The sequence below is a fragment of the Schistocerca nitens genome, chromosome 9, assembly GCF_023898315.1.
Source record: "Schistocerca nitens isolate TAMUIC-IGC-003100 chromosome 9, iqSchNite1.1, whole genome shotgun sequence".
Classification (NCBI taxonomy): Eukaryota; Metazoa; Arthropoda; class Insecta; order Orthoptera; family Acrididae; genus Schistocerca; species Schistocerca nitens.
This window is the reverse complement of record NC_064622.1, coordinates 475,236,594-475,261,337: the sequence shown is the minus strand read 5'-3', so window position 1 is coordinate 475,261,337 and position 24,744 is coordinate 475,236,594. Positions and strand designations below refer to the sequence as shown.

Genomic DNA, 24,744 nt, shown 5'->3' with positions numbered 1-24,744 from the left:
TTTCGAGAAATCACGGAAATGCTAAATAAGGATGATCGGACGCGGGTTTGAGGCAGCGATGGTACTAAGGAATTGTCAATTGTCAAGAGGGTACAATAATTTTCTCTTAAAATTATACGAGGATCTCGACGAATTTCGAATGTAGGGACGTAAGCCGATAATATGTACTGTGTTTTATCACCTAACGGTATCCTCTGAATTTTGAAAGGCATATCATTATCGTGTTCTGATAAAGCTGTTGTTAAAACATTACATCCCTTGCAGGTTACAGTACATCATTTGTGCTAAACTGAATCAATGGAAAACAGAAGGTAATTGATCAGATAAAAGTATACAAAGTTACTTTATTTTAAAGGACAATGACAGCCTTTACTACAAATTGGCGTGATTAATGAAGAAACATAGTCTCAGCTATATTTTAATGTCGAATAACTGTACCCCTAGGTAACAGAACACTATTTATTACTACACTTGTCAGTTACTCTATCCCATAAACGTGTTTAATTTTATTTATCTCTAATTCTATTAACATTATAACAGAAATGTTACACTGCCAGTAGAGATCTGACTTTTTGCCCTGTGCACATGCAATAATACGAGGATTCAGATTTATTTTATCCATTAGCAAGTGGTTCTTGAAAGCTTGTGGTTCTAAAAACAACGATTTCGCTTGTTAACCAGTAACAATTGCTTTTATACAATGAGAACAGCAGCTTCACATAAGATTTGCGCTGTACTGTAGGATGTTGAATCATGCAGTAAGTTACACAATTGTAACAATTTTAACCCAAATTAATTATCTTAAGGGATCTAGTAATTGCTCTTTTCCGAGGTACAAATACCCTAACGCAGTATGACACAAAACATGACGGACCTGTTTTCCTTTGTAACTGCTCAAAGGCACCCGACGACAACATCAAGCTAAAAAATCTGTGGGACTTAACAAAAAAATGGCTCTGAGCACTATGGGACTCAACTGCTGTGGTTATCAGTCCCCTATAACTTAGAACTACTTAAACCTAACTAACCTAAGAACATCACACACACCCATGCCCGAGGCAGGATTCGAACCTGCGACCGTAGCAGCAGCGCGGCTCCGGACTGGAGCGCCTAGAACCGCACGGCCACCGCGGCCGGCCGGGACTTAACATCTGAGATCATCAGTCGCCTAGACCGTAGAACTACATAAACCTAACTAACCTAAGGACATCACACACATCCATGCCCGAGGAAGGATTCGAACCTGCGACCGTAGCGGTCGTGCGGTTCCAGACTGAAGCGCCGAGAACCGCTCGGCCACACCGGCCGACCCTCTGATAAATATTAAGTCAGTTCTTCCGACAGCAAAGCGGCATTCGACACAGAATAAGCGAATGTACAATCTATAAACGATTCGCCTGCATTTGGAAAGATACATTGGTTATTACAAACATACGCTGTTTACTTTATAGTAAAGTCACGAAAATAATGCAGCAGCTGGAACATCGCAAATATCTCGCTTAGGTTGACATAGTGCACGGCAAACTCACTTCATAATGGGAATCAGTTCCCGAAACGCGTCTTTTCTGTGAGCGGCAGCACGAAATGGTATTGTTTAGCAAAAAAAAAAAAAAAAAAAAGAAACATATGATTACACGTTGAAGAACGTGGCGGCTAAGTTTCCCATTGGCTTCAAGTATGTTGTTTACATAGATCGTTGCTCGCCAGTCCTCCCCAGTTTCGCCGTGCTGCGTACGTCCAAGCCCGTCAGGGGGCAACGCTACATTCCACCGGACTGGGGACGTACCATTCCTCATTGCGGTTTGGTATGAATACAAATGCTCACAGGTACAATAATAAAATGGTCATCGATACTCGTCACTAGAACTGAATAAGGTCTTCAATCTGGAGCTACAAAAATCTTCGATCGTTACGCCAATATCAAAAAAGGCGCGACCAGTACACAGCATTTTAAATGAACACTGTGTTGGATCATATTTCCTCAGTCAGCGGTTACAGTCAAGCAGAACTTCTGAAGAACAACATTTTTATCTTCAACCATAAGTTTGAGTCGAAACTGTTGCAATTTAGATGTTTTAGTTTTTAGATAGATGATATGGTGCCTGCTTACATCTCAGAAAAATTTAAACTTTAAATGGAATAATAAATATCAGCGATAAATATCAACCCCATAGTTGAATACAGTTCAAGTAGTAGAATCCAATAATTTCACAGTCTCTGCAAATCAGTGTACTGCCTGTCCATGTTAATATACTCGTAATTATAGCCAGCTACAAATGTGCGTGATGTCAGAAGAGCCTATACAGAAGTTTGTTATTACAACGAATCTCCCCATCTGCAGCAGCTGTTGAAATGGAACGTATTGGCATTTTAAAAACGTGTAGCATATCAGTCGACCCTAGACAGTTGCACTTCTCAGGTAATGCGCTTGGAATCTGATAGAGTCGTCAGGAAAACAACTCACAGAATTTGACTAAGTCATTCCCCAATATAGCCTTAGTCACACCAAAGCCAAACCATCAAAGAATGCAGGTAGTCGCCTGTGGATTTTGAGAAGTAGGATATTGGCTCCTTGAAAATTAGCGGCTGGGTCGTGAGGCAAACCTGAATAGCTTTCGTAGTTGATTTGATATCAGCATTCTCTGTAAGGGACACACTTCCAAACTTTTAAAATCACTGGAGGAAGCGGCAACCAGACGATTATTCGTGTAGTTGTGTAGAATGTACGAGACTGCAAACATACGAACAGACTTTAAGGAATATGTCGTCCACGCAAACCCGAAGATAGGTAAGCAGAAAACTAAGAGAACCGTCGCATAATCATCTTAACATCTCATGCATACAAATTTCTGACAAGAGTAAGATAGACAAGAATGAAAAAACAATGGAGGGGTTGTGTAAGATGACGATCGGTTTGGCTTTAGGGACGGCGAAGCCAGCAGACAGACAGTTCTGATGTTGCGCTTGGCATTGGAAGCAAAACTTGAGAAAAATCAGGTTGCTTGATTTTCCGACTAGAAAAGGCATTCGACAGTGTGAAATGGCGCAAGATGTTCGAAATTCTGTGATAAATGGAAGTGGGGGAAGACGGGTAATATACAATATGTAGAACAATCAAGTGGGCAGAATAAGAATAGAAGATTAAGGACGAAGTAGTCGGATTGAAACGAGTGTAAGATAGAGATGCTGTCTTTCGCCGCTACTGTTCAATTTATACATCGCAGAAACAACGACGGAAATAAAGGAAAGACCCTAGAGTTGGATTAAAATTGAGAGTGTAAGGATATGAATGATAAAACTCGCTGATAACATTGTTATCATCAGTGAAAGTGAAGACTTGCAGGCTCTGTTCAGTGCCATGAGGAGACTAATGAATACAGAATATTGGTTGAGAGTAATTCCACAGATAACTCAAAACAAAACAAAAAAAATGCTTGTGATCGTAAAGTTCCTAGTTTCTGTTTGCCATGAGGCGTTACGTAACTGTACAATCGGATGTAGATGGTTCAAGATGGCGTTAATTATGCTTTTTAAGGAGTTTATTCAATTATGACAATCATATCACTAATTATATTCAAATTAGCGTGCACGTATAAAAACTTCTGATAATTTTAACTGAAAAAAAACCTGCGCACAAACATCGAAAGAGGAAGAGGTTAAATCATTATATATAGTAGAGACTGAGATACCTGTAAAAATAGAGATCCATTATTGTGGATTTAAATGATAAATTTACTCTGTCTACGAGGTGTTCCCGTAATAGCGTGAAAAACTTAACAGGACATAGAGGATGTTCCACTGAACAATCTGACGTAGGGAACTGGGGTCGGGGAACTCAGCTTAAGGGGATAATAGCAATAAAATCACATTACTATGTACTTTTTTATTTACATTAGTTACAGTTAACTACATATACCATAGTTGACACAATGAACGTACTATTTGTACTCTATCTTGCAAAATGTGCTGAAACTGACGGCCATCTACCTCAATGCAAGCATGTCATCGGTGAACAAGATGCTCACGCACCCTGACAAATGTCCCTGTTCTGTTTCGAATCACATCACAGGCAACTACAGTTCTGGCAACTAATTCCATCTCCGTATCCAAAAGTGACTTTAGACATAGACACCATCACGACCAAAAAAGGCCTCGACAGTAAACAGCACGGTTTGAAGGAAATCTGGACGATCAACCCATTGTTGGAGTAACAATGCGAACCTTGGTCCAAAGTCAGTGACAAGCGTCGCATGGCCTCGTTGTGGGTGACATGTGTGTAATTGTTGTTCGTGGATTACTCGCCACACGCTAGTATGTGCAGCGCCCATTTCACGAACAATACGACGAGTACTTTAGTGGAGTCTGCTGCAACACGTTCCGGCACCTCCTCTTCAAAACCGGTTGTGCAAGTGGTCCTCATGTTGCCAGGTCCCTCACTTCTGCTTTCCAATGAACCAGTCTCTCGCATTCGTCGATCGACAGAAATAAACGTTCGTCGTGACGAACGATGCCTCTACAGTCTTTCAGTAGCGAGAACATTTACGTGTCTGTGAGTTCTGCGAAACTGTAACGGTATTATTCTATCGCATCGTACTGTACGTCTCTGAGCAGGACTGAGTGATGATTGGGTCTGTCGTTGATTCATAGCACGCTCTGTCATAGGACAATGTAAATACGACATAACAGAGGAAGGAACACACATATAATGTTGTGGGGATGACTAACCAAAGACTGCGTTTTATTGGCAGGACACTTAGAAAATGTAACAGATCTACTAAGGAGACTGCGTACACTACTCTTGTTGTCCTCTTTTAGAATACTGCTGCGCGGTGTGGGATACTTACCAGATAGGACTGACGGAGTACGTCGAAAAAGTTCAATTAAGGGCCGCGCGGGATCAGCCGAGCGGTCTATAGGCGCTGTAGTCATGGACTGTGCGGCTGATTCCGGCGGAGGTTCGAGTCCTGCCTCGGGCATGGGTGTGTGTGTTTGTCCTTAGGATAATTTAGGTTAAGTAGTGTCTAAGCTTAGGGACTGATGACCTTAGTAGCTAAAGTCCCATAAGATTTCACACACATTTGAACATTTGAACATTCAAAAAAGGGCTGCACGTTTTGTATTCTCGCGAAATGTGTGAGAGATTGTCATTGAAATGACACAGGATTTGGGCTGGACATCATTAAAAGAAAGGCGTTCTTCGTCGCGACGGAATCTTCTCACGAAATTCCAATCACCAACTTTCTTCTCCGAATGCGAAAGTATTTTGTTGACACCTACCTACATAGGGGGAATCGATCACCACGATAAAGTAAGGGAAATCAGAGCTCGTACGGAAAGATATAGGTGTTCGTTCTTTCCGCGCGCTATACGAGATTGGAGTGATACAGGATTGTGAAGATGGTTCGATGAATCCTCTGCCAGACACTTAAATGAGATTTGGAGAGTATCTATGTAGATGTAGAGCCACCTTACTGACAGGTAAAATAAACAAAACCCGCATCGTGACTTGCTGGTAATCAGGCTCGCCCTCTTTGTAAAAAATGGTTCAAATGGCTCTGAGCGCTATGGGACTTAACTGCTGAGGTCATCAGTCTCCTAGAACTTAGAACTACTTAAACCTAACTAACCTAAGGACATCACACACATCCATGCCCGAGGCAGGATTCGAACCTGCGACCGTTGCGGTCGCACGGTTCCAGACTGTAGCGTCTAGAAACGCTCGGCCACTCCGGCCGGCCTGTTTCTTTGCAGGAATACACAATGTCCATGTAAATAAACAGCACAGTAGTGTAAACTCGTACTCATGTTAGTTGTAAATAAGCTGGAAAACAGTAATGCTAGACAAAGCAGTAGACGTTTATATCTCCTTAAGCTGGCTTCTCTGACCCCAGGTTCTCTACTTCAAATTGTTCAGTGGAGCATTCTCTATCTTTTGTTAGACTTTTGCTCGCTATTATGGAATCACCTTATATACTGACAAGCAAAATGGCCAGACAATGTGTGCAACATCCATAGATTTTCACATGTATCTGGGCGATGCGTTATGAGAATGGACGCAGTTAGATGCAGGCATTTCGATAGGTGGGACATATAACGGATCTTTTACGTTGGGATAAATTTATTTTATTTTTTGTTAGATGTTTTCGTTAAATAGCTGAATAAATTGTAATTAGGAATAATTTAATCAAGCAGATTACCGAAGATAAAGTCAAAGAGATGTTCATTGGGCGACATTGTCGCAATGTAGCGTCATTGCGTTGTTCGGTTGTTAAAACAAGTCGTTTGTATTCCGTTTTGCTGTTCGGTCGTGCGCGTATCTGAAAGGAATTAATTCGGGGACTAGAATAAACTTTCACATAATAGTTACGATTTGCTGTTCCAGCAAAAGGGGTTAACGTCAGTATTAATTTGAATTGTGGGCGACAGGATTAGTTTTGACAGATACGTGAAAACGGACGTAACGAAAGTGGTTCGCATATCATCTTTGAACGTGACGTTTTATTTAATTAACGATTGCGGGCTCATTAAAAGCTATTATCTCATGATTAGGATCAATTCCTCTTTCCTCCTAGATAGTGATCATTCATTAACATTTACGTCATAAGAAGAAGGATTGTCAATGAAAGTGATGTTAAATGACAATTACGTGTTACTCCGTTAGTGTGAAACCGACGTAATATCTCTGAAATGACATTGATATATAATACTGAACTGAGATATGAAGTAAATTGAAATTAGTGAACATTTGATACTGAGACTATAGAAGTAGAAGCGCTTAAGGTTTCTCTTCTCTAAAATGGCAAAATAGGTACGAACTTTTAACTCAATAGTCGACGTTATGTATTGCAAAGACATTAGCATTTCATACTTATTTTGACGAAGCGCTGTTGAACGAAGGAACGTTGAGTCTCTGTACGAGTAATAAAATTAAATCTAAAAACATAATTAACTCCGCTTTAACAAACTGCATTGCGTGTCGTCATCGGGCGTTAACTGCTCAACCCTGGAGACTTGTGTGGTGAAATTAGAAGTCGGGCACATAAAACAAACTTAAAAATCAATTCAAGCTACAGTGGAGTCGCCACAACACGACGTGGGCAGTTATAGACACTAATTTGTCGTGTCTGTTATGCGCAGAGAGGCAACTGTAGCGCATGCGTAACTGAACGAACTGCCACGGCGGCGACTGCAGTTGTTATGAAATACGTGAAAAGTATTTGCAGTCGCGAATAATCCCTGTGTCTATGACCTGCACTCGTTTATGTACTTTCCCGTAAAGGGGAGATATTTTAATTGAAAGTCGCTTGCCTGATATCGACGCACATCCATGCACTGCGATATCGTATTTATCCGCCGGTATCAGGCACGTGACATTCAATTAAAATGTTCCCCTGCATGGATGTACGAGTGCTGGTTGTACACACATGAACGGTGACATAGGGAAGTTGTGGTCTGGGCATGAAACCTGCACGGATAATCGTAAGTGGTTAAGGCGACTGCACCCTACAAGCAGAAGTCTGCATTCGAGCCACGGTCTGGCAGAAATTTCCAGTGTCGTCATTTCGTCATTCCAGTTGAAGGTTGTCCATATTCGCAATTGCAAATACATTTCATTTATTCCCAGATAATCGTATATTTTTGGTACGAAAAGAACATGGTCAACGAGAAACGAATTTACCTGCTGGTTATTGTATGTACAGAATACAAACCGATGAAATAAACAGAATTACTAATAAAATCGCTTCGAATGGAAGAAGTCTTCATCACAAAAAAATTCGTTGTTCGAAATGTAACATTAGTACTAATGAAACATTAATTACGTTACAATATTACTTACGATTACGATAAAAGAGTGTGGAGAAGAAACTGGCAAAATTCAAAAATACATGAAGAACAATACCAGGGTAGTCGCAGAATCTTAATAATCACCTCGAAAATACGAAGGTACACACTATCTTTTTTCTTCACCTGCAAAGTTTATGTCCACACAGAAATTCGCGCGTCACAGTACCGTATCACGCTGTTAGAGGAGCCAAAAGAGAATGGGGCTCCCCACTGATAGAGGGCAGCTGGGCTGCGCCGTATACCAAAACGACAGATGAAAGTTTAGGACAAACCCTCGTGAACAGTATCCACAAAACAAAACGAAACAAAACGCTGGAACAGATAAGAATGATTTTTTCAACATCAAGGATGTTCTTACATAACTGCACGGAAGTGAGTCATGGGCTATAAGTGGAAAGCGAAAGAGTAGACGTCAGGTAACAAATTATTTTTGTCGTAAAGGTGAATGGATGCAGTGAAGTACATAGAATAAAGAACTATGACATACAGACCAAACTGCTTACGAGCCAGGGAATAAAATCCACGGTAATAGGACAAAATGCTGGGAAGAGGTCAACGAAATCGTTAGCGAAGAGTAGCCTGTCGACATGTGAAGATACACCGAAGCTCCAAAGAAACTGGCGTAGGGATGTAGGGATGCGTATTCAAATACAGAGATATGTAAACAGGCAGAATACGGCGCTGCGGTCGGCAACGCCTATATAAGACAACAAGTGTCTGGCGCAGTTGTTAGATCGGTTACTGCTGCTACAATGGCAGCTTCTTAAGATTTAAGTGAGTCTGAACGTGGTGTTAAAGTCGGCACACGAGCTATGGGACACAGAATCTCCGAGGCATTGATAAAGCGGCGATTTTTCCGTACGAACATTTCAGCAAACATCAAATATCCGATGTCGCTGCGGCCGGGAAAAGATTCTGGAACAACGGGACCAACGACGACTTAACAGAACCGTTCAACGTGACCGACGTGCAACGCTTCCGTAAATTCTGCAGATTTCAATGCTGGGCCACCAAGTGTCAGCGTGCGAACCATTCAACGAAACATCATCGATATGGGCTTTCGGAGCTCAAGGCCCATTCGTGTACCCTTGACGACTGCACGACACAAAGCTTTACGCCTCGCCTGGGGCCGTCAACACCGACATTGGACTATTCACGACTGGAAACAGGTTGCCTGGTCGTTCGATTCTCGTTTCAAATTGTTTCGAGCGGATGGACGTGTACGGATATGGAGACAACCTCTTGAATCCATGGGCCCTGCATGCCACCAGAGGACTGTTCAAGCTGATGGAGGCCCTGTAATGATGTGAGGCGTGTGCAGTTGGAGTGATATGGGGTCCCTGATACGTCTTGATACGAATCTGAAAGGTGACACGTACGTAAGCATCCCGTCTGAGCTCTTGCATCCATTCGTGTCCATTGTGCATTTACACGGACTTGGGCAATTCCAGCGGGACAATGCGACACCCCATACGTTCAGAGTTGCTAAAGAGTGGCTCCAGGAACACTCTCCTGAGTTTAAGAGTGGTAGGACGGCAAACGGGCCGACTTGGAGCAGGAGAGCCACCACAGGACATTTTAATTTCCACTGTCTATACTTTTACAAATAAATTCATAAAACTTTGTCAGCATGACCATAAAGGATTCAGAATTCACACTCATAGCAGTGGAAGTTCGAAAACATAACGAAGTAATTTTTTTTACATGTGTAATTTCATCATTTTTTTCACTTACTAATTGCAGCATTTGTTGCTATAGGTACACTTTTCTTCATAAGTAAGAGAGATGATTCGATGAATTTTGCACAGCATACAAACCATACTTAAAGGTGTGTGAAATCTAGAATTTTCCAAATCTATTAAAAACTGTGGTAAAAATTGAGGTAACTAACTACAAAATTTGTGTTTTTTCTAAACATGAAGTTTAAAATACAACAGATCATTCGTTTTTTCATAAATTAAAAAAATTCCAGAGTTTCATACACCTGTAAGTATGGTATGTATGCTGTGCAAAATTCATCGAAGAATCTCTCTACCTTATGAAGAAAAGTGTACCTATAGCAACAAATGCTACAAAAAAAATTATGTTGTTATTTTTTCGAACTTCCACTGCAATGAGTGTGAATCCTGAATCCTTCCTGGTGAAGCTGACAAAGTTTTACGAATTTATTTGTAAAAGTATAGACAGTGGAAATTAAAATGTCCTGTGATGCCTCTCCTGCTCCAAGTCGGCCCGTTTGACGTCCTACCCCCATTAAACACTTCCGCTGGCCTCCAAACTCCCCAGCCATGAACATTATTGAGCATATTTGGGATGCTTTGCAACGTGCTGTTCGCAAGAGATCTCCACTCCCTGGTACTCTTACGGAATTATGGATAGCTTTGCAGGATTCATGGTATCAGTTCCCTCCAGCACTACTTCAGACATTATTCGAGTCTACGTCAAGTCGTGTTGCCGCACACCTGCGTGCTTGCGGGGGCTCTACACGGAATTAGACAGGTATACCAGTTTCTTTGGCTCTTCAGCGTCTAAATGTGAAGGGAGAAAGCGTTAAGAAGGATGAGTAAAGAACAGGGTACGTACAAAGTGTAGAGGAACATTGCAGAAGGGGAGAATGAGCAGAATGAGACAGGGAATATGATGGAAAGGACGTCTGATCAGTGCGTAACTGGGTCATACCATTCGGAAGTAGCTCGACGAAACAACGAGAGTAATTCGGGTTGTAACCGGACTACAGCTGCTCAGAGCCTGAACGCAGACTGCTGGCGGCCTCACTCACCTCCTTGACGACGGCTTCGCGCTCGATCTTCTGGAACTTCCTGAGCAGCACCAGGCCGGCCACCACGTCAGAAGGCACCACGTCCAGGTCGCGGAAGAACTCGGACAGCAGGCGCGCGATGTCCGCGAACGAGTTCTGGGGGCACACCACATCCTCACATTGTAACCGACCACTGCTGTACATACTCTACTCACGACTGGCATCCTAAGAGAAGTATAGAACTCACCAGAGTGTCCAATTAATGGTATCGATACCTTGAGGAATCATATCTGTGATAAAAGGATTAGAGTAGATATTCCAATTTTGTCAAATAAAAGCACTAATGAAGACTGAGGCTTTTACGTGATGCAAATGGTTTGAGACGAAGCAACCTAAACAAATCTGCATCTGCATCCCACTGACAAAGACTGATGTTGTTGTTGTTGTGGTCTTCAGTCCTCAGACTGCTTTGATGCAGCTCTCCATGCCACTCCATCCTGTGCAAGCTTCTTCATTTCCCAGTACCTACTGCAGCCTACATCCTTCTGAATCTGCTTGGTGTATTCATCTCTTGGTCTTCCTCTACGATTTTTACCCTCCACGCTGCCCTCCAATACTAAATTGGTGATCCCTTGATGCCCCTGAACATGTCCTACCAACCGATCCCTTCTTCTAGTCAAGTTGTGCCACAAACTCCTCTTCTCCCCGATTCTATTCAATACCTCCTCATTAGTTATGTGATCTACCCATCTAATCTTCAGCATTCTTCTGTAGCACCACATTTCGAAAGCTTCTATTTTCTTCTTGTCTAAACTATTTATCGTCCACGTTTCACTTCCATACATGGCTACAATCCAAACAAATACTTTCAGAAACGACTTCCTGACATTTAAATCTATACTCGATGTTAACAAATTTTTCTTCTTCAGAAACGCTTTCCTTGCCATTGCCAGTCTACATTTTATATCCTCTCTACTTCGACCATCATCAGTTATTTCGCTACCCAAATAGCAAAACTCCTTTAGTACTTTAAGTGTCTCATTTCCTAATCTAATTCCCTTAGCAACACCCGACTCAATTCGAATACATTACATTATCCTCGTTTTGCTATTGTTGATGTTCATCTTATACCCTCCTTTCAAGACACTGTCCATTCCATTCAACTGCTCTTCCAAGTCCTTGGCTGTCTCTGACAGAATTACAATGTCAACTGCTCTTCCAAGTCCTTGGCTGTCTCTGACAGAATTACAATGTCATCGGCGAACCTCTTTTGTTTCCTTTATTGCTTGCTCAATATACAGATTGAATAGCATCGGGGATAGGCTACAACCCTGCCTCACTCCTTTCCCAACCACTGCTTCCCTTTCATACCCCTCGACTCTTATAACTGCCATCTGGTTTCTGTACAAATTGTAAATAGCCTTTCGCTCCCTGTATTTTATCCCTGCCACCTTTAGAATTTGAAAGAGAGTATTCCAATCAACATTGTCAAAAGCTTTCTCTACGTCTACAAATGCTAGAAATGTAGGTTTGCCTTTCCTTAATCCTTCTTCTAAGGTAAGTCGTAGAGACAGTACTGCCTCACGTGTTCCAACATTTCTACGGAATCCAAACTGATCTTCCCCGAGGTCGGCTTCTATCAGTTTTTCCATTCGTCTGTAAAGAATTCGCATTAGTATTTTGCAGCTGTGACTTATTAAACTGATAGTTCGGTAATTTTCACATCTGTCAACACCTGCTTTCTTTGGGGTTGGAATTATTATATTCTTCTTGAAGTCTGAGGGTATTTCGCCTGTCTCATACTTCTTGCTCACCAGATGGTAGAGTTTTGTCAGGACTGGCTCTCCCAACGCTGTCAGTAGTTCTAATGGAATGTTGTCTACTCCCGGGGCCTTGTTTCGATTCAGGTGCTCTGTCAAACTCTTCATGCAGTGTCGTATCCCCCATTTCATCTTCATCTACATCCTCTTCCATTTCAATAATATTGTCCTCAAGTACATCGCCCTTGTATAGACCCTCTATATTCTCCTTCCACGTTTCTGCTTTCCCTTCTTTGCTTAGAAGTGGGTTTCCATCTGAGCTCTTGATATTCATGCAAGTGGTTCTCTTTTCTCAAAAGGTCTCTTTAATTTTCCTGTAGGCAGTATCTTACCCCTAGTGAGATAAGCCTCTACATCCTTACATTTGTCCTCTAGCCATCCCTGCTTAGCCATTTTGCACTTCCTGTCGATCTCATTTTTGAGACGTTTGTATTCCTTTTTGCCTGCTTCATTTACTGCATTTTTATATTTTCTCCTTTCATCAATTAAATTCAATATTTCTTCTGTTACCCAAGGGTTTCTACTAGCCCTCGTCTTTTTACCTATTTGATCCTCTGCTGCCTTCACTATTTCATCCCTCAAAGCTACCCATTCTTCTTCTACTGTATTCTTTCCTCCATTTCTGTCAATTCTTCCCTTATGCTCTCCCTGAAACACTGAAAAACCTCTGGTTCTTTCAGTTTATCCAGGTCCCATCTCCTTAAATTCCCACCCTTTTGCAGTTTCTTCAGTTTTAATCCTACAGTTCATAACCAATAGATTGTGGTCAGAGTCCACATCTGCGCCTGGAAATGTCTTACAATTTAAAACCTGGTTCCTAAATCTCTGTCTTACCATTATATAATCTATCTGATACCTTTTAGTATCTCCAGGGTTCTTCCATGTATACAACCTTCTATCATGATTCTTGAACCGAGTGTTAGCTATGATTAAGTTATGCTCTGTGCAGAATTCTACCAGGTGGCTTCCTCTTTCATTTCTTAGCCCCAATCCATATTCACCTACTATGTTTCCTTCTCTCCCTTTTCCTACTCTCGAATTCCTGTCACCCATGACTATTAAATTTTCGTTTCCATTCACTACCTGAATAATTTCTTTTACCTCATCATACATTTCATCAATTTCTTCGTCATCTGCAGAGCTAGTTGGCATATAAACTTGTACTACTGTAGTAGGTGTGGGCTTCGTGTCTATCTTGGCCACAATAATGCGCTCACTATGCTGTTTGTAGTATCTTACCCGTACTCCAATTTTTTTATTCATTGTTAAACCTACTCTTGCATTACCCCTATTTGATTTTGTATTTATAACCCTGTATTCACCTGACCAAAAGTCTTGTTCCTCCTGCCACCGAACTTCACTAATTCCCACTATATCTAACTTCAACCTATCCATTTCCCTTTTTAAGTTTTCTAACCTACCTGCCCGATTAAGGGATCTGACATTCCACGTTCCGATCCGTACAACGCCAGTTTTCTTTCTCCTGATAACGACGTCCTCTTGAGTAGTCCCCGCCCGGAGATCCGAATGGGGGACTATTTTACCTCCGGAATATTTTACCCAAGAGGACGCCATCATCATTTAATCACACAGTAAAGCTGCATGCCCTCGGGAAAAATTACGGCTGTAGTTTCTCCTTGCATTCATCCGTTCGCAGTACCAGCACAAGGCCGTTTTGGTTATTGTTACAAGGCCAGATTAGTCAATCATCCAGACTGTTGCCCCTGCAACTACTGAAAAGGCTGCTGCCCGTCTTCAGGAACCACACGTTTGTCTGGCCTCTCAACAGATACCCCTCCGTTGTGGTTGCACCTACAGTACGGCTATCTGTATCGTTGAGGCACGCAAGTCTCCCCACCAACGGCAAGGTCCATGGTTTAGTAGGGGGAGAAAGACTGATAAGAATCTGCAAGTGTTATACTTAGCATAAAAAGGAGCCACTTTGAATCTGCTGTACGAAGCAAAATACACACCCATACAAAACAATTCCTGTCGTGGCTAATGCTTCTTTCCTGAAAAGCTTCCAGAATATGCTTTCCGGAGCCTGGTATAAATCAAATTCCTCCATCTACACTCCTGGAAATGGAAAAAAGAACACATTGACACCGGTGTGTCAGACCCACCATACTTGCTCCGGACACTGCGAGAGGGCTGTACAAGCAATGATCACACGCACGGCACAGCGGACACACCAGGAACCGCGGTGTTGGCCGTCGAATGGCGCTAGCTGCGCAGCATTTGTGCACCGCCGCCGTCAGTGTCAGCCAGTTTGCCGTGGCATACGGAGCTCCATCGCAGTCTTTAACACTGGTAGCATGCCGCGACAGCGTGGACGTGAACCGTATGTGCAGTTGACGGACTTTGAGCGAGGGCGTATAGTGGGCATGCGGGAGGCCGGGTGGACGTACCGCCGAATTGCTCAACACGTGGGGCGTGAGGTCTCCACAGTACATCGATGTTGTCGCCAGTGGTCGGCGGAAGGTGCACGTGCCCGTCGACCTGGGACCGGACCGCAGCGACGCACGGATGCACGCCAAGACCGTAGGATCCTACGCAGTGCCGTAGGGGACCGCACCGCCACTTCCCAGCAAATTAGGGACACTGTCGCTCCTGGGGTATCGGCGAGGACCATTCGCAACCGTCTCCATGAAGCTGGGCTACGGTCCCGCACACCGTTAGGCCGTCTTCCGCTCACGCCCCAACATCGTGCAGCCCGCCTCCAGTGGTGTCGCGACAGGCGTGAATGGAGGGACGAATGGAGACGTGTCGTCTTCAGCGGTGAGAGTCGCTTCTGCCTTGGTGCCAATGATGGTCGTATGCGTGTTTGGCGCCGTGCAGGTGAGCGCCACAATCAGGACTGCATACGACCGAGGCACACAGGGCCAACACCCGGCATCATGGTGTGGGGAGCGATCTCCTACACTGGCCGTACACCACTGGTGCTCGTCGAGGGGACACTGAATAGTGCACGGTACATCCAAACCGTCATCGAACCCATCGTTCTACCATTTCTAGACCGGCAAGGGAACTTGCTGTTCCAACAGGACAATTCACGTCCGCATGTATCCCGTGCCACCCAACGTGCTCTAGAAGGTGTAAGTCAACTACCCTGGCCAGCAAGATCTCCGGATCTGTCCCCCATTGAACATGTTTGGGACTGGATGAAGCGTCGTCTCACGCGGTCTGCACGTCCAGCACGAACGCTGGTCCAACTGAGGCGCCAGGTGGAAATGGCATGGCAAGCCGTTCCACAGGACTACATCCAGCATCTCTACGATCGTCTCCATGGGAGAATAGCAGCCTGCATTGCTGCGAAAGGTGGATATACACTGTACTAGTGCCGACATTGTGCATGCTCTGTTGCCTGTGTCTATGTGCCTGTGGTTCTGTCAGTGTGATCATGTGATGTATCTGACCCCAGGAATGTGTCAATAAAGTTTCCCCTTCCTGGGACAATGAATTCACGGTGTTCTTATTTCAATTTCCAGGAGTGTATTTACAGATAGAGTAACAAATTTTATAATCGTAATTTTGTTTTTGTGAGGGGCCACAGCCTCTAAACGTTTTGTAAAGGAAACAATAGTCCCTAGCAAGTTGTGCCACTCTTAACTGATTGTGCGATGGGCTAACGTTTCAAGCACTTAAAACATTCTAACATCAGTACATTATTTGTAAACACTACCAGACGTAATAAAAATCGTGTTACAAACATGGCATATGCTGTTACTGATACTTGCATGAGGATAGGAACAAAATGGTTCATCGCATTTGCTGTGGCACATCAATAAAATTACGGTTCCACACATGAGGCCACGTTGTACACAGACCATATACAACAGCAGCATCTGGATGAAGACCATGTCATTATATTAAAGGACCACGTGACAATATATGTAAATTGTAATCACTCTCTGTGCTTGCTCACAGTTACAATCAACTGTTACTCGAAATCAGACGATCGCCCAGTTAATAACGAATGTTACAGCCTGGTACAGACCAAGTTATCCTTTAAAAAATTATGGAGAAGTCGCCATTTTTTGACTCATAAACTACCACAGTAGTATGACAGTTGTCACTTTATGTTAAAAGCATCTGGATACATGAGTAAACACGAACCCAACTAGACTGCCATGTCGTATGCAAATTATGGTAATTACTTTGACAGTTTCTGGGTATTGATTGCCATTATAATGCCAGTAACTGCTCATTAATTATGTCATAAATTAACAAAGCATGTGCGTAACTTTGCGGTTTGTTTACGTAAGGACAACTTGGTGGCTTGTTTACCTAAGGAGAACAATGGGGCCATTGTCACTAAACCGGCGTACGTCCCTACTAATACAGTCTTTCATTTCAGGTTGTCCACAAGCGATCTGCCAAATATGAGCCGAATAGGTTGGCCATTTCTGGGATCCTTCTCTTGTCAGTCTCACGTAAATAATTATGTTTATACGTAACACGATACAACTATGATGCCTCACATGTTCCCAAAATTATTTTTTTAGTTATCTTAAAAACTTTCTCATTGGAAATTTCTAAGAGCTCAAATAGGACACAAATAAAACAACGACTACATTTATCGTTATACAGGTGAAACAATTTCATGACTCTAATTGTATTATACTTTTCATCCTGGAGCTGTTTTATGTATTCGGAATAAAATATTTATCACACGCATCAATAAAGTTTGAGGTAGTTAATTCATTTTTCAGTCAAATATGTTAGTGGTTCTGTGTCTTTTAACAGGTTAAAGTAAAAACAATATTTTTCATGAAAAATTCTTGTCAATTTAGATTTTATTCTTTTTGTGGCTACAATTTTCTTTTGGAAAGTACTCCATCACGTTATACAACAAAACCAAAGATGTGTAATATTTTTTTCCGTATTTTTATTAACATCTGAAACTATCACCAAATAGTAATCTGTTACATGTTCCACAGATCTTTTGAACGAATCTTTTATCAGAAGGATATGGAACGACTTAGTTTATACTTGTGTGTACAGAATTAGTGTTAACATTAGTTTACACATTATTATTTTTGGTCCTACTCATGCTTCTACACCTTTTTCTTATTAGCTACTAGTTTTTTAAGTAGAAATTCGTGATAGGAAACGAAGGAGTTGTCAAGGACAAACGATTTTAATTTAGATTTAAAACCTGCTTCACTACGTGTCAGACTTTTATTTTATTGGACAAATGTTGTTGCTTCATATTGAACACCTTGCTGAGCCACTGGCAGGTTTAACAATGGGTTATAAAAGTAATTTTTTCCGTATAGTGCTTAGGTACGTACATCACTCTTCTTCTCAAGTTGTGATAGATTATTTATGACGAATTTCACTAGTGAATGTATTTACTGTGACGGTACACTTAAAATTCCTAGCTTCTTGAAGAGGTACCTACGTGACATAGGTGGGTGAACACCACATGTTATTCTTACTGATCACATTTGTGCAATAAAAACTTTCTTTGTAAGTGATGAGCTACGCCAGAAAGTTATTCATATGGCATTACTGTGTATAAATATGCAAAACATGACACAAATCTGATAAGTTTATTTTCAAGATTATCAATTATACAAAGATCAAAATTAGCTGAACTTAATTATTTGAGAAGCTCAGTAATATGCCTCTTCCAGTTCAAGTTTTCATCAATATCTGCAGAAAGAAATTGGAGCATTCTACCAAACTTAGTTATTCTTGCACATGTGCTACATCAATTGTTGGTATGGCTATTTGTTGTACACAACTGAATGTAGTGTGCTTTTTCCTTCAAAATTTAGGATGAGTCCATTTCCAGACAGCATTTAATAATTCTTTGGAAAATATCATTTACCAACTCTTCTGTTGCTTTCTATCTCTAATGGGATTTATTGCAACACTAGTATCACCTCAAAAAGTACCAATTTTGCTTGTTGAATATTAAGTGGAAGGTCATTCACACACATAAAGAATAAGAGTGGATCCAAAACTGAACCCTGTGGGACTTCCTATGTGATTTTTCCACCCCACCCCACCCAAGCCCAGCCACATACATTTCCGACACTGTCTGAACTGTTCAACACAACCTTTTGCATTTCGTCTGTCAAGAATGACTCAAGCCAGCTGTGTGTAAAGCAAAGCCATCAGTTTTATAAAACTTGAGTTTTTGTATGAGTGTATCATGATCTACACAATCTCATTTATAAGCTTTGCTGCTTTGTATGAACTTGCCTCAGGGTTGGAAGGTGCCACACTGTTTATTTCCATTAACTGTGAATCATAATCAGATAAACCATCACCAACTGAGTACACATTAATTGTTTCATCCTGAGCAAATGTAATCAATGTCCCACTGTTTTTCTACACACAAGTTGGAAAAGTGGCTATTGAAATTACATTGAAACATCGAAATAATAGTTCCAGTTCACTTTTCCACTGTATATATTTTAGGAAATCTACATTGAATCTCCACAAACAACTGTTTCTTCTTGTCTGACAGGTAGCTAAATAATGCATCTAGATCTCGCATAAACAGCTGAAAGATTCCTAGAGGGGATCTGTGATCTGTTACAGTAATCAGAGAGGTATTCCGCAGTAGAAACTCACAAGCACATGGTTCTAGGTCCTGATCGACACAAAAACTATTTGTTTCAATATTGTTGGCTTTTTGTCCAACTTGCCGCTCCTTTTTCCATGTTAACTGTACACGAAAATGAGCCAAATCTATAATCTCTGATACTTAAATTCTCCATCCCTGTGGCAGCATGGTGTTCAGAGAGGCACAGAGCATCTATCACTTCATAATTTTCTACATCTTCTAGGCACACAATAAGCTCATATACCTTGTTCTTCAACCCTCTAACGTTCTGAGGAAAGAAAGTTTTATTTTTGTGGGAGCTGCTCTAATTTCTTACAATAGTTTCTGTCTGTACATGACTCTAACGTAAAAATGTGCCCCTTTTATTCCGTACTCACTAGAATTTTGTTCTGTGTGCTCGTGGCCCCCCTTAAACTTCCTACAAGGTACTCCGCTAATCTTTCCTTTCCCCTCGTATTCAACTGCAGGCCACGATTAGTGTTTTCCCATCTCCCAATTGCAGTGACAGACATGGCACATATATGAGACTTTGTATCAGCCAAAAACAATTTGCTCAGATCTGAGTTCACACTGCTAACAGCTGTGTTACCCAGGGCTGGTCTCGTTGCTGCAAGACCTCGACAGACCACACAGGAGTCTCTGTTGTTGCTGCTCATATTTCCTCCAGTCACATTTAATGCTACAGTGGAAGTTGTAAGTAACAGAGATGACCCTGCCTCACCTACTTTCTTGACGACGAGCTCTACATCCACATACCCTATCGTTAGATGTGTGGAATGGATTTTATGTTAGCGGACTCACCCGGTTCCTGTCGCTGTTCCCCATGCAGCAGAAGAGCAGTCTACACCGGTGGTTCCAGCTGTCCTGGTACGCCCGGATCACCTTCCTGGAAGCAGGCAAGCAACACATGTTATAGCAACACACCATCTTCCTCCGTAACACATGCATGGATACTGTTTGTCATTTATCAGACAACTGTAAATTTCATTGATCATCTTCATGATTCCTCCTTTCGAATTGAATCACGGGAACTGGTTTATAAAAGCGATAGGTAGATTACGCAAAAGTGTGTCAGTCTATTTATTGCAATATTTTGCGAAACGTTCACAGTGAAATCAGTTGAAAACTTTTACGTTAGTTGAACTAGATTTGACACTGCAGAGAGGACATTTCAAAAACTTTAACATATTGTTTGGAGACACGATCTTCAGTTTAATACACGCTGACAGATAGCGAAGTGTTATGTGTTATCAGTCTGGAGTAGAAGTCTGGACATCAAAAGCTCTCACACGAAATGAGTAAAAGCATTCGAAAAGTGTTAAGAATCTAATATGCAGATTACGTGACCTACACTGAAGAACTTCACAGTGCTGGGAAACATCTTACAGTAAAAAACAAACATCAAATGCAGAGGAGCTGCGAATTTTGCAAAAAAAATTTTTAAAGCGTAAATTACAGCTTCCTGAAACTCAGTATTTAAAGAAAGATAAAAGGCGAACGTGGGTGGGGAAGAGTTTCGTGGTCATAGAGTGGAACAACATCTCTGACATCACTATCTTCGTTAAAACACCAACGAAGAGAGAGGAATACACCATGATGGTCGTGGTCTCCAACCTTCTACGACGAGACAGCACACACACAGACGTTATTCAGCCAGTATTGTATCAATGAGACAGAATATTCTGAAGAAAGGATTATTTCAATTTGTTTTTATTAGAAATGTGTAACATTTCTTACTTTGTAGCCCGTTTATCGATGCCTAATTGCCTCCTTATTCGGATATGGCTAAGTTGTCAATAGGTGAAGTCACTTTTATACCCAACGTATTGCTAGATTTATGTCTACCACTACTGGTTTCAGATTTATATTGAAAGGCCAATGTCAAAATACCCAGATTCATGAACAGGGGTCGACAAGAGGTTCGTGAACTTACACCACTTACTGCCCGCTCGTTTGTGAGGCAAAAATATCCTTTTAGAATGGGAAGAGTTGCCCCAAAAAACAATACCATGTGACATAAGCAAATGAAAATACGCAAAATAGACTGATTTTCGTGTCGAAGGCTCAGTCACTTCAGATACCGTTCGAAAAGTGGAGATGGCAGCATTAAGCCTTTGAACAAGATCCTGAATGTGGGCTTTGCACGACAGTTTACTATCTATCTGAACACCTAGAAATTTGAACTGTTCAGTTTCACTAATCATAAGCCCATTCTGTGAAATTAAAACATTAGGTTTTGTTGAATAAGAAACTGTAAAAACTAACAAGGGGAGGTCACGACGTTTGGAACGCGGATTTACTGCAAACTTCGTACACTCGTAGTACACCATTAGGACAACAAAATGTGTAAGCAGTAGCGCGTACTTCTCAAGTGTTATTGAGAAAAACGCAAGGTAATTTCGGTCGTCAAATATATATCTGTGCGTGGTCATTTTCACCACAAAGCGGCGGCAGCTGACTGGTTGGCATTCAAGCCCCGTAACCATTTGGTAGCTGGATCGAGTCCCGTTCGTAAGTTTTTTTTTATTTTCAACACAGTCGTTTTCTTTACTATTTATATTACAATTGATATAATGGCAAAAACACGTGTAATCGGATCAACTTTTATTAAATTTACAATGTTATTTGGCAGTCTACAAATTTTTATTACCACAAATAATATAGTTTACTATCGACTAGTAAACTACCAAACGCATTAAGTGATACAGAAAATGTATGGTTGTCCGTGTCTTCAAAATTGTTAGTATTTGATCGAAAGAGAACGAGAAATTGCTTCTCGTGAAGACGCTATTAAAATACAGTCGATACTGCATGACCAATTAGCAGCGCCGATATTTAAGGAAATGCTGCGTTATGCATTTTTTTCTTCCAAATTATCGTCTGTAAGAGAGGTTTTTGAAAATGTTTACGAGGTTTGTGTCCCCACGGAAAACCTTAAAAGACCTTGCGTATGCTGAAACATAGCATTTATTCAATGCAGCTGGTGCCGTTTAACTTTATGTTTTCCATGTTTTTACGAAAAATACCGTCCTGCAATTTGTACTCGTAATTTCTAAAGCGACGATTAATTGTACATCTTTCGAATGCCGTCTATGCAGCTCATAAACTTGGAGGTAACAAGTCGATACGGGGCTCCTTCCAGGTATGAGGGATTTCTCAAATGACGGACAAGCATACATTTTCAGTATCACTTTATGCATTTGGTCGTTTACTAGTCGATAGATAGCAATATTATATTTCTTGTGATAATACAAATTTGTAGACTGCCAAATAACACTGTAAATTTAACAAAAGTTCGTCCGATTACACGATTTTTTCCCATTATATTGAAAGGGTACAGTACCGCCCGACATTGAAAATAGGTACAACATACTTCATTATTTTTGTCAGAACAACACATTTTTTTTTGTAAAATAACTCAATTTCAATTAATACAGTGAAGCCGGATACCAGTGTGGGAAATAATGACAATTTATTTATTTAATTGATCACATGTGCACTCCCACAAAATAAATCCCTACATCCAGTTTGGTGAGATCTGTGAAATGAATGAATGTATGGTCGTCTGCTAACAGCAGATAGTGAATGTGAATATATGGTCATCTTAGAGATGATCCTTTGGCCACCTTTGGTGGGACCAAAGAGATGAAATTTACCTGAGCTTTGAGCGCCTGAAATGTGGCTGACCAATACGGTAGCAAGGTGCTCCCCCACTTCAGCAGAGGTGCGAGAGGACCTCGAGAACGGCCATGTTTCAGCACTCTGCCGCTGGATCTTGTGCTGTTAAGACCTGTTTTAGTTGTGCTCCGTAAAGACAAGAGAGTGGAGATATGGTATGCATGTGGAATATTTAAGAGTAGTTTGAAATAATAATTTCTCTATTTCAGGAACTTTTGTGGGGAGAATTAAATGTCAGGCAGGTAATATTAATGGGATCGTAGTAATCTTCGGAAGTGACCAACGGTCACAATGAAACCACGTGTAGCAATAAGTTGAAATGCTTCCATGTGCTTAAGTTAAGCTGAATTACTAGCGTGTGTACAATAAGTTGAAATATTTAAGAAATAGCGTGTGTACCATAAGTTGAGATATTTAAGAAATGGCGTGTGCAGGACTTGAAATTAGAGACAAGTACTTCCACATGGTGAGTACTGTGTGAGTCTCAAACTGTGTATGAGACAAAAGATAAAGAGAAGTACTCGTCCATGGTATCAGTTGAGGACTCGCGTGTGTGATGAATATGTTCTTAATATTACTTTGCGTGATATGATTCCGTGTGACGCTAGATTCAAACTCTGAGAGAGAAGCAAGGTGAGTCGGCCGTCTATCCAGCAACGGCACTTGGCTTGCATTGCACAGGAAGACGTGCAAATATCTCCAGAGTTCATAGTAGGAAAGTAGAATTACGAAGTGGGGCAGTGTCGTGTGGAACTGGGATAAATACTAATTGAAGTGGGAAAGCTGAAAGTGATAGTGTTGTGACTATTTAGTGTTTTGTATTCCATGTCGTAGTGTGGTGTATGTCATGTAATTTGGGTATGTGTGGTTTGCATGGGAGAGTAGCAAGGTAGTTTCAAAAGATTAGTGGGTTATGCCTGTTCCTTCGGTACCGCTCGGTCTGGAGGAAAGTTTCGTGATGATGATTGTGAGAGTCGAAGTGTGAGGTATAATAAAAGATCCACCATCCTATCCAGAAAGTGCACTGTAGCGTTAAATAATTACGAGACCATAAGGTAGAGAACCACCAATGTAAAGCCATGCCCACTGGGCGGAATTTCTCATGTGTTATTGTTGTAGGTTATAGAATTTGTGTGTTTAGGTTATAGAATTTATCGGAATAAATAAGATAGTGAAAAGAAAAAGATTGGTGGACTTTTCCTTCGAATTGTATGTTATCATGATGTCCCGAATTTATAATGTATGCGCCATTCATATTCAGTGCGGTGGCCATGTGTTGATAAAAGCCGTTAAATAAAAGACAAAAAGAAAATGTGGTATTGCCAGTGCGTAGTGAACAGTCAGAGTTCTGTAAATCACTGATAGTCAGATATGCGTTTCCGTTGCGTATTATTCATACAGGAGGATAATTTGTAACTTAATTGTGAGTAGGAGAGTTCGTGTTACTCGATAAATAAGAATGAATCCACTCACTTGGCAGACCACTCATCTTGCAGGCCTGACTGCTTGATGCCACAGTATGAGCAAGGCATGTGGGTGCCTCTCATAATTTCGACCCTGCCAGGATATTTTGCTGTTAGGGTTTGCTGTTAAAATTTTTTTTATTTTTTATGGAATGTATTGTGATAGCGCTAAGAAGTAAAATTTTTTCTGTTTGCAATTTCTTTCTGGATTGGTGAGGATCTTTTATTTTTTTATGTAATGAATTGCTATATCGTCCAAGGCTGGAAGATCGTTGTATAATTTTTTTTGCGTAATGTCGGTAGTAACTAGGTCGCAGTCGAAAAGTGTAGTCACCATGGAGAATAGCGATTCTGGGGTGAACGTAGCAGTGCAGCAGGAAGTAGGTGTCGACCATGGGCTAATGAGCGGGAACGGCAAACACTCGGAAAGGGCTGAATTGTTCAGTGGACCGCTGCTAGGTGATCCTTTGAGCGGCGGGCTTTGTTCACAATCGGGGGCTTTTCCCGACGACGCGGGCGAGCCGGGACTAGGTCAGGTATGCAGTGAAAGTGCAACTACCCTTAGCGAAGCTACGGTTTCTCAGGCGAACGAGGTGAGCG

At 41.5% G+C, this 24,744-nt stretch overlaps 1 protein-coding gene across 1 annotated transcript in view; it reads right to left on the bottom strand.

The window, feature by feature from the left end:
- LOC126204362 (diacylglycerol lipase-alpha-like) overlaps positions 1-24,744 on the bottom strand; it is a 392,827-nt gene that overhangs the window by 234,940 nt on the left and 133,143 nt on the right. Inside the window, exons 4-5 of the mRNA XM_049938737.1 lie at positions 19,805-19,889; positions 10,625-10,759 (exon numbers count right to left, since the gene is read on the bottom strand). Of these exons, the coding sequence (XP_049794694.1) occupies positions 10,625-10,759; positions 19,805-19,889 (220 nt within the window). The remainder of the gene's footprint in view (positions 1-10,624; positions 10,760-19,804; positions 19,890-24,744) is intronic.